This window comes from Lycium barbarum, chromosome 7 (assembly GCF_019175385.1).
Source record: "Lycium barbarum isolate Lr01 chromosome 7, ASM1917538v2, whole genome shotgun sequence".
Lineage (NCBI taxonomy): Eukaryota > Viridiplantae > Streptophyta > Magnoliopsida > Solanales > Solanaceae > Lycium > Lycium barbarum.
Window position 1 is genome coordinate 26595050 of NC_083343.1, and position 12087 is coordinate 26607136.

Consider the following 12087-nt stretch of genomic DNA (forward strand, 5'->3'; position numbering starts at 1 on the left):
ATTTTTTTTAACATTACATTAACTAATAAATATTGGTTTCTATACCCGGAAAATACCAATGATACTGTGCTTAACCTTTCTTGGCCGACTCGCTACTAATGAATTTCTCGGGACTGTTGTTGACATGTTACCCATTTTATCGCTTCTACTAAACTGACTTGGGTAAATACTACACCTAAATGACCGATGATGAAATTTCCGTCTGATTTCCAAGGCCTCCTAGGTACAAAAGACGGGTTTTTTATTTTAAGTTTATTTATCATTTCTTTAATTCATTAGATAGTTATTTATTCTCTTACTAATATTTTTACCAAGTGCTTATACAGGTACGGGGAAATACATCTCGAAGACGATACTTGGAAGAAAATTGAATCACTGTTTGTACTTACTTTTCGCATTCTTTATAACTTTACAAAACATAAATTCGTAGTATACTGGAAACTTTATTTTTGGAGTGACGGGCTGATATATTTATTTACTTGTCGCCTTGTTTGTTTAATTTAAAATTTGTCATTCTCTTTAGGCAAGACTTAGGTCGTCAATACTTTCATAAATAGATTAAATTGACTTAATTTATGTGCAAAAAATGGGGACACCTAATAACTAACCAAAAATATAGTTCAGCGAGTCCTGTCCTTACGAACTAGCTCTCTCATTTCATTTTCATCTCAGTACTGTGATGGTAAGATGACCAAGATCTCTCCTATGCTGATCTTGTGCTCGATTTCAAGCTTAAATGTGTGACACTCTTCTATGTCGTGTCCCATAACTCCTGTATGATACATGCAAAACTTGTTCCTGTTGGGCCCCAGTTGTGTGGGGTCATGGGCAAGTTCCACGGGTCTAATCTTTCTCAAAGTAGCCAAAGTCGAGAAGATGTGGGTGTATGATTCCTCAAAGATCGTGAAATCATATCGCCAGATCTGTGTACTAGCGGTGACTCCTTCTCTAAGGACGATAGGATCATGAACTAGTAAGGTGTGTGGCCCCCACAAAGTCCCAAGGATCCTATCATTAATTAGGCTACAAATTCTTCTCCTCAACCCCAGACACTCATTCAGGGTATGACCAGGCTGGTTGCGGTGAAACGGGCACCTGTTGTATATGTACACCAACTCGGGCGGCGGCAACCTAGCCCTAGTGGTGCAAGACACTCTTATGGCAGCCATCATTTCGTATACTTCCTTACAGGTGATGGGCCGAGGAGCCACTCTGAATGGGGAGGAATCTTTGAAAGATACTCCCCACTAGGAGGGTTCAGAAGGGCCTGCCCTTTCAAATTCTTTGACGCCATAGTGGAGGTGCAGGTACTAGTATAAGTGAGGATGTATAGAAGTCAGATCCCTCGTTGGTTGGGGAATAGTCATTATATTCCTCATTGGCGGCATTCTCCTCCTCTGCAAACTGAGGAAACATCTCAAATGGTTCTTCCTCTCCCTCAGCCTCTATGTCAATGGGCTCTAATTCCTCCTCCTTCATATCCTGAGGCTCTTCCTCTCTCTCTCATGGTTCTTCTTCCTCGACGGGTTCGGAGGCTTCCTGTTGATGCTCCGGCTCCTCTTGTGGGTTTGATTCTGTCACCCATGGGTCTAATCTAGCTCCTTGGCTTCCGTTTACTCCTCTAATAGTTCCTTCTCTAGGAGTCATAGGCCTTCTTTCTAAAGGTATTTAATTTAGCAGCAAATCCCTTACTCCTTTAGGGACATTCCCATAGTATTGTTCTTGGGGTATGCCCTCTGGCGGGTTCCCAACCATCTTTAGCAATCTGTCCACTTCCTCAATTTTCTTCCCTATTTCTTAGAGGTGCTTCTCCATCTATGGCACCTTGTCTCTCAACACTTCAGCTATCTCTCCCAGGTTCCGCATTTCTTATTCTCCTTAGTTTGCCATCATAAGTCAACCTTTTAATGGAGATAAATTTGGGTAAGTTTTAAACTTTGGGTTTTTCTTTGGTATGTAGTTTTAGATCGTCGGATCAAATGTATTCAAGCCTTAATATATGACAACACACATAGCAAACAGGTATGTGAAGCGCGTAGCAAGCATTCATGTAATTTGCAGATATTCATACTATTCGCGTTCTTGCCTTTCGAGTGAAGGATCTCCTAATCGATTGAAACATGCAAGTGCCATTTGTGAAAGTGAACCATTGCCCCGAAAAATCATCATTTGTTAATAAATAAAAATATCTTCCCCGAAGGGATTACAAAGATGATGAAGCCAACTTGGGGCTTGATATAAAGCTGTAAATCAGCAGGGTTCTCCTCCAGCGGCTGATGTCAAGGCCTGGCTTATCTTGGCCTTCTTCACCCTTCGAAGGTTGGTCTGAATCTGAAGTCGTGCTTGGTACATCTCCATCCTGATTATCAACGGATCTGTTTCTTCTAAAATCTTAGCTAAATCATGCTTTCCAAACATTCGTTCAGATGCTCTTCTGCTTGGGCATCATGAGGAAGGGTGGGCCTTGGGATGGATGCACGAGTCAAGTGTCCCTATAGCCATTTGTGATACCCTGGGTCACACCCTGCCTTGAACCTTTCTGGAGCTAAAGTATCTGTACCCCAACTAACGCGGCCATTCCATTCTCTGAGGATCGCTCCGGCATTCTTGATGTTCTGCTCTATGTGCTCAATCATGAACTGCTTAGGATTTCCTACTTGAGGTATCACTTGCCTCCTACCAAATTGCCTTAAACCCGAGATGGATAATAAAGACGGATTCCTCGAACCCCTGCTAATGGAACAAAGGGACAATTCTTACCCGGAACCACCACAATTTCCAATATGAAGTCAGGAAACATCCACTGGATCCTATCTTCAGTCAATTCCTTAAAGAAGCCAGGCCATGCCCTTTTGGACATATAACCAAGGTTCGGGCAATAATTTGTAAGGCGGTCTATCCTGTTGTGATTTCTCAGATACTGGACTTCCTTAGCCATATTGATGTGTTTGATAATCCACTGTTGTAGCAACATGCTACATCCTTGGAAGTACCGGAAGCGATTTCGGCATTTGTCTAAAGCCCGAAAAATATCTGCCAGGATAATGTGTGTCAGGTCAAAATACCTCGTTTCTTGATCCTTGATCATACCAAAGAATATAGTGTTGGCTAAGTAGATCACTCGGGTGTCTATGTCTAATGATTCGTCTTGTGGAAACACCATAGTGCCTAGCAAGGTTATGGAGAACGTCAAAGGTCTAACAGCTTCCCACTCTTCTCTACTCTTAAACTCCCTCTGATAAAGAGTATATCTGGTGACATCCTCGAATCTGCGATACATATCTCTAAAGGATACAGTGGGTCCTCGTGCCCAGGGTGCCTCAGTCAATGTAAGAAACTTCATGATTTGGCCGACTATAGGCCTATGTGGAAATAACAGGTGGTGATCTGGTTTGTGTCATCTCCTTAGATAGGTCCATTGCTATATTTGGCATCCCTAATCTCCTCCATGATCGGAGTCATCTCAATTTCACCGAAGCGAAACAACATTTCCTTATCGTCCCAATGTCCGGCTAACACCTCTGTTAGTTCCGGACGACCCTTCATTGTCATGATAGCTGGTAGGTGACCTAGAGTGCAGCTAATTGTCTATTTTTGAGTATCACCTAACCACTCCCACCAAACTCTCAATAGATCCGAAGCCTCAGCGAATATGTCAAAATGGATGAAGCCTTCTATCTACAAAACATAACATAGTTAAGATTCCCCCATCCCCACAGGATCAATGGTTCATCACATAGGCACAAAGCATGCTTCCACATAACACATAAATGAGATGCGGTGCTTTTCGGGTCATAGACTGTCCGAACACAGGGTGGACTCTCTCAATGAGATTTTTTTTTATGACATGGGAACCCGCAACCACTACCCTTTGGGTGCGCACAGGGTAAACCCAGCTCCTGTGCAATAGGTCGAAAACCACACAGGAGAGGTAACCCTTACAAGGCAAGCCTCGTGCGACGAGCTCGACCCAGAAGGTAAATCCCCTACTGTCGTAGGCAGGGGGTTTCGAACCTAAGACCTATATTATGAAAGCCCCATGCTCAAACAACTGAGCCACCCTTGCGGGTCTCTTAATGAGATTTAGGTAGGTCTGAAATACCCAAAGCTTATCTAGGTATAAGTGCTCTAGTTCAGTAGGGATTAGTCTTAGCTCTATCCAATTTTTACTAGAGTGGGATTTTCATCAAAAACCTGGAACCCGATCGGACAATTGGGGCTGAACGATTAGGGCTGTTGGACGACCACGAACCCACCCCGCCACACAACAGTTTCAAAAGAAAATATTTTGGTTTTATAGTAAAGGTACGACCACTCCGCGAAGTTTCCTTTGGAATAAAGTGTAAAATAAATGCCAGGAGCGACGGAGTTATAATATGCATGCAATGACAGTTGATAATTGCAGGAAAGTAAACACATACACAGTTGAAGAAAATATACCCACATTATATTGGAATCCTTATGGTTAGAACCTTTAAGTTCCCAGCGGAGTGTCGATCTGTAACGGTTCACATTTTTGCGGGCAAGGTTAGCGTGCGGAAAAGCTACTTCGAAATCGTTGGTGCTCTTTCGCACTTTGTTTTAAAAGAGCCGCCACCTAATTTTTAGGAAATTAGGAAAACCAGTTTTGAAGGATTTATTCATACACCGTGAAAAATCCTTCTTAATCAAAAGTTCTAGTTAAGGGTTCTGGTGATCCCCTAGGGAAGGTGTTAGACACCTTAGTATTAAGGACCCATACTATACGATTGACCTTCGAATTCCAATGTGTGAGTATTTGCATTAACCGTTTATTTGGTGTTTATTTCCCGAAAGAAAGTCTATTATTTTACTTATCTTTTTTTGAAAAAAAATTGAATATATTCCCTTTACATATAGGGTATTTAGGTTCGGATTTATAATATTCAGATATAATTATTCATATAAGAATAATTATAGTTTTTGTAAAGGTAAAAAGTCTTTTAAAAGTTTGGGATAAATAAATTTGTTCGTGCGCGACTCACACATGGTCCGGGTTGATCTGTTTAATACATTTTTTAGAACGTCCTTATCTACAATTTTACTTATTTATAAATAGTTTACGTGGATTTAATTTACAAGAGTTTGTTTATATACTCAAAATTAACTTTTGATCCTGGAACTTATCTTAAGAACCACTTTGTTTATGATATAGGAATAACGTTTTTGTCATGGGCTTAGGCCCACATTTATAATTTTTTGGAATTTTTACTGGTTATAGCTTCTTATAAGACATATTTAATGGTAATAACTACCATTTTATTTATTTATATTTAGTAACTAATTTTCTTTTTTTATTTACCATCTATAACTACATCAGTAAATTAGAGTTATTGGTAAATATACACAGTTAAATACACTGGTAACTGACCGTATTAGGCGCTACCATATTCCCATATCCCAAGTTTAACGGATACATCATTATTCAACTTGATTTCTCTGTCATTCTCCATTAATTTTCACCGTTGTTTTCTCCATTACCTCTTTCACGATCAACATTAGGAAAAGATTCTTCCGTGATTTTTGGGGAATGTATATTTCTTTAGATTTTTTCTTGCTCTGATAGTGTATTTTCATATTTTAGTCTTTTTCTTTCCACCAAATTCAAGTCAATTGAAGTATTAAATTGCTAGGGTTTAAAGCAATTGGAAGTTAAATGCTTATACATTAATGGTAGACGGAACAAAATCAAACATGGTTACTCGAGGTATACCTTCTACTCTTCAAAATTTTGGTTATCCTTCTTTTGATTTGGGGATTTCTCAACAACAACATGATGTTGTTGCAGGTTCGGCTGAGAGAATCAGTGCTGAAAGAAGGACAACAAATAAGCATGATCCTTCCCACATGCAAAGGTATAAAAAACCGGTAGTCACAAAATCAACAAAGAAAATAGATACCGGAAAAGAGATGAAGAGGAAAAAAGTCGTACAACATGCAGCAGGAGAAGAGAAAGAGTTTGACCCAGCGATGAAGCAGGTATTTTTGAACTTTCCAATTTTTTTTGATGTATGTTATTTATTGATGTATGTTATGTAATGATGTACGTTATGTATTGACGAATTTATTTGACATATGTTATGTATTGATGAAGAGTGTTTTTTTTCGAATTTTTTGAATATATGTTATGTATTTGCAAAATTGTTGAACTGAGAATCATATTTTGTTCTGTGTATCTTATGTTATGTATTTGGAAAATTGGAAAATTGATGAGCTGGGAATCACATATTTTGGAAATTTGCTGAGTATTTGGAAAATTTATGAACTGAGAATCGTATTTTTCTTGAATGTATGTTATGTATTTGGAAAATTGGAAAATTGATGAACTGGAATCCCATATTTGGAAATTTGCTGAGTATTTGAAAAGGTTGGTGAACTGAGAATCATGTATTTGATTTTGGAAAATTGAAGAACCTGGAACCATTTTCAATGTATGTGATGTATTTATTTGAAAAATTGATGAATTGAGAACCACATACTTATGCAATTTTACTGTGTAACATTGATCAGTTTTATGAGAACCTCAAAAATTTCTTCATCAGTTTCTTATGATATTCGTATACATATATTTGTTGTGTCTTCTTTTTAGTTAACTACTTGTATTTATACAGGATGTTAAATTCTTTGTACAATATCCGCCCAGTCATGCAATACGATATGCTTCTTATATGAACCCTAAAGTTAAAAAAGAATTGAAGGACAAGCTTACAGATAGACAGTTTGAACTCTTTTTCGAGACTATATTTGGGAAATACCTCGACATGCAGCATTGTGAAGTTCAACCATAGATGTTCAGGTGTTTTATGGTTAGAGAGCTGAAAAAAAGTACCCCTACTGCCTTTGTTATTGATGTTAATGGTTTCGAATTGACGTTCCAGCTTTTTGATTTTGCATTAATCACTGGGTTGAAGTGTTTCGGGGAAGAAATTGTCGTTAACTCTAAGAAAAACAGACTGTTGGATACATATTTTGGGGGTTCCGACAAAAGTGTGAAAAAAACTGAATTGCTTGAATGCTTTAAGGATCAGAATTGGGGCGTTGATAATGATGCAGATGGAGATGCTGTAAAGATTGCATTACTGTATTTTATCCATACATACATCCTATCCGGTGAGAAAAACAATGTAGTGATTCCAAGGCTCTATTTTGACTTGGTAGAGAGTGGGCGGTACGTAGACTATACATGGGGAAAGGAACCGTTTGATGATTTGGTCAGAAGTATTCACCATAAGATGGATAAGACAAAACAGTATTATTGCCTTCGTGGTTTTCTGTTTGCTATGCAAGCATGGCTATACGAGTGTTGCTCCAACGTTTCCCCAAATTTGGCAGTAAAAAATGGAGATCGTATTCCTAGAATGTTCAATTGGAAAACTATAGACGGGACTCCACACTTTAAAGATCTCATGACTAGAATGTTCAATGAAGAAGACGAGTCAGAGGTAATTTGCACTCATTATTTTTAATGCAAAATTACATGGATGTTCAAATTAAGACAACGTACTTTTCAACATGTATTTGAATCATACATATCTATTTTTGATAAAAAAAAACACTGAACTGTCAATCAGATTGTGATTTTTTTTTTTCAAATGTAAATCCACATGTATCTGGAGCATAATTATGTATTTGAACTATGTATATGAAATTATGTATTTGAACCTATGTATATGAAATTATTCATAGACTCAATATGCATGAAAATAAGTGTATATCCACATGTATCTGAACATGTGTCAATCAGATACATGTATCTGAACCTATGGCAATCAGATTACTAGTCATTTACAAATGTATAACCACATGTATCTGAACATAATTATGTATTTTCAACCTATGTATATTAAAATAAACATAAGTTCAAATACATGAAAAAACCCTTGAAATATTTGGTGTTTTTGTATCTGACTTATTTAAGTACGTTATTTTTGCAGGACCGTCTTACTTATACGAATATTGTGCCGACCATCAGTGAGATTGAGGAACTTGGATTGCGTCCATATCTCTCCGGTAATTCTGCATCGACAAGTCAACAACAGGTGGCGGATGACTATTATGATTTTAGTTCGACACCACCACATGTTTCTGCAACCAAGCAGCCTCAAAATAAAGGTGTATCACAATCTCCACCTCACAAGAAGCCTAGACAGATGCCAATGGTACCATCGCCATTGAAGAAGACCGCATCTCCAAATACACGTGTTGGTAGTCATCCGGGTGGTGGACGATTCACCAGACGTCATGGGTTGGCATCAACTGGCATGCTTCAGCAGTGGAAAAGGAACCAGCTCCAATACCCAACCCCCCGACTGTTGTTCCTGTTGACGTCCCATCCACCAGCAAATCCGAGGATATCTCTGGTCTGAGGGAGGAACTCAATGAGTTTAAGTATAAAGTAAGACTATTATTTCTTCTTTATCATATTTTGTTTTGTTTGTATTATACAACTGTTTATTAAGGTATGCCGTTTTATGTTTATATTGTTTGAAATTTTAGGTTTTCGCCGAATTCAAGGATCTTCACAAAGCCATCAACGAAAACTTTTCCAAGGTTTTTGAATATATGAAAGTGAATCAAACTACAGAAAAGGTATTAAAGATCCATACATATACAATTATTTGATATTTTGAAATACAACGGATAAATAAAAGTTAGCAATAAAAATGTTTTTATAGGGTGCTGACAGTGCGGCCCCGGTTCAGCCAGCCGACGAGTACATTCAACGGGAAGCTGGAGTACAAATGCAAACCGATACGGGTCATGCAGCGTCAACAGAGGTAATTTTTTGGTGAATTCGATGTATTGAAACTGTACTTGTATTTTCTGATTGACATAATTATTTTTTAAAAAAAAAAATGTTTTTGGTGGTTGTTCTGAATGTATTTGTTTTCCATCAAAATACTTTTTTTCTCTATCTGAATGTATTTGATGTATCTGTAAACTATCCAGTTTATTTAATTTCGCTATTTTTTTTCAAAGGGAGTTGGCTTGCAACAGTTTGAAGTGCCTGATATTGGAATGGATCACCGCAGCGAAAGTGGGGAAACATTAAAGGCATCTACTGAAGAACTTCTGGAAGGTGGTGATAATTCTGGAGAACAAAAAGAATCGACGGTAGGCATAGATCAAATACATCTGACTGTTTCCTATTCCTTCACAATATATATTGTGTACTTAATGTATTTCTATTTCTTGAATAGGAATACATAGTTGAGTTTCCCGACGACACCGTATCTGTCAAATCGCCAGTCGTATCAGCAAACTCTGCTGACATAGCAGAGGTCCTAGCTGATATTTCTCGCACAGGCTGGTCTTCAGGTCCCAATCATGACAAGAGTGATGTATTGCAGGAAGATCGTCATATTTTCGAGACGCCGCCCAAAGTTGGTGAGAATGTGATTCCCTTATCTCAGTTTCTTTTGCCTGACGAGCTGTTTCCAAGCCAAACTCCCGAAAGAAGAATGGTTTTGCATCCATCAGTAGCCCGGAACAGGCGTCCTAGTAAATACCAAGTTTCCCCTTTCATGGAGAATTATGAGTCTGCTTCAGGAAAGTATATATAAAAAAGCATTAATGCATTTAATTTTTTGTATTGCAAAGCATTTTTTATATTGATCATATGTATTTTGAATATTTACAGCTGGTTCAAAACACATCACTGTCCGCATTTTTAAGAAGAAGCATCCATTCGCGGAAGATCCTATCACTGGCCCAATCGACACAGAGCTTTTTGATAAATACTTGGAGTGGATTCGTAAGGGACTGCTTGTCCAGCATGAAAATAAGTATGTTCTTCATGTAAATTTTGTAGATACATTTAGTGTTTAATATAAATATCAGTCATTTATTTTCATATCAACTAATTGTATGTATTTTGCATAATTCTTTCGTAGAAAGAACAATGAAGACCGTTACAGAAAAGAAGATGGCAGCTTTGGAGAATGATGCAGATTATACTTATAATTTTGGCATCACAGTAGCAGAGAACAAAAACTGGTTCTACCAGTTATCAATGAGTGGCCAGCCGTGGAATGATGAGGTTCAATAAAGATATAGATACATAAAATACAAGATTCCATTGTTTTACGATTTATGTTTTTGATGTTTTTAATGTTTATGTGTTTCGATTTTCAGCACATTGACGTGATTTTCTACTACTTGCGAAAGAAAGGAAAGTATGACAGAAGGAGCAATTTCAAATACACAACAGTTGACTGTCTCTTCATGCGAAAGGTTGATCAAACATATCTTGCATACAACAACCCGGAAACTGGACCCAATGTAGCCAACGAAGAAGACGATATATGTCAATATGTTAAAGGCTACAGATTGCATGCAAATATCCCTTGGCATTCAGTTGACAATATTTTATACCTGTCAACATTAAAGAGGATAATCATTGGATTTTGGTCGTACTCTCATTCAATGACAGGTATTTTATGTATATATCTTTTATTAGTTAAGTATTTTCAGTTTTGACTGAGTTTTAATGAGTCATATATATATGTATACTCTTTTCGGATAATCATTGTTGGCATTCAGAGTGTATTTTATGTATCTGTAAAACTATCCAGTGTATTTGATTCAATTTTATTGATATTTTTTGAATTTAAAATCCATGTATCTGGTTGCCTTTTTTTTTTTTCAAATACACACAGTTTTTAATGTTTCTTTTTCGGTACGACAGGCGACTTTATGTGTACAACTCATACCGAGGCAGCGCAGACCACAATGCCGTTGTTAGAAAGGAAGTACAAAAGATTGTTGCCCTCCTGCCACATTATCTACACATAAGTGGATTCTACACTTTAAAAACTGGCATAAATTGGCAGAATCATCCAGCTAATACGGACATGACACAGAATGAGAACCTTCAAGTGGAGTATGTAGAAAATTTGCTGCAGCAAGACACTAACAGCATGTATGTATATTTTAATGTATTGCAATTTTTCATATATGGGGTTCATTCTAATAATTCTACATCTTTTATACCTTACCAGGGATTGTGGTGCATACATAGCAGCGTTCGCTGAATATCTAAGCACTGGTGAAGGTATCCCAACACAAATCGATGCAACAATGATTCGCACTAGGTATAGCGCACTCCTTTGGGACTATGCTGCACGGAAGATCGATGAACATGCTATGAGCGACATTGAGGCGCCACCAAAACAAGTTAGGCCAGCAGTGGATTATGGCAAAGCTGTCAGAATTGATATTACTTAGGATTGATGTAGGAATATTTAATTGTAATTTCAGACTATGGCTATTTTGATAGCAAATATTTTAGCTTTAGTTAGTTTAAGACTATCTTATCATTATACTTAAGTTTTAACTGGAACATTTAAGCTTACTCTAATTTATCAAAGTTGTGTGATTTTATTTTGGGAATATAGATGGATGTGTATATCTAGCTATATCTCGGAAGCGACTAAGTGAGGTACACTATAAATACGTACACGTATTTAGATAGTGAAACAAGGGTGTTATATGTATTTGAAAACGCCAAACACATAAACATTAACATATTTCAAATACATCTGCAAGTTTTTTCAGATACACTGTTTAAATTACATGTATTTGATGTATGATGGAATCAATAATACTAAATATACAGTGACCATTGTTTGGATGAATGTGTAAATCTGCCTACATTTTAATATACAGTGACCATTGTGTGATTTTGTTAGTTCAATTTATATGAATGTGTATATCTTGCTATATGTATTTGAATTCGCCCAACCCATAAACATCAACATATTTCAAATACATCTGCAACTTATTAAGATGGCAGAGTCAGATACACTTTGTACATTATATATATTTGATGTATTTTGGCACCATTATTACATATTAAAATATAGTAACTATTTTTTTTAAAAGAACTGATGCTGCCTTTTATATTCATTTGTGAATGAATTTAAAGATAACTATTCAATACAATTCTAAATGAAGATATCACACAAGTAGTACGTGAAACAGATTTCATTTTTCAATCAAAAAAAAAAAAATGCAAACCAACAGTGTATTTAGTCTAACAAATCTAAACTTCTAAAAACAAAAAAATAA

At 37.0% G+C, this 12087-nt stretch overlaps 1 protein-coding gene across 1 annotated transcript; it reads left to right on the forward strand.

Moving 5' to 3' along the window:
• Positions 1-9016: 9016 nt before the first annotated feature.
• On the forward strand, positions 9017-9600 carry LOC132602216 (uncharacterized). Its single transcript, XM_060315179.1, has 2 exons — positions 9017-9132; positions 9219-9600. Exons 1-2 carry the CDS (start codon positions 9037-9039, stop codon positions 9579-9581), a joined length of 459 nt encoding a protein of 152 aa, XP_060171162.1. The 5' UTR covers positions 9017-9036; the 3' UTR covers positions 9582-9600.
• Positions 9601-12087: the final 2487 nt, after the last annotated feature.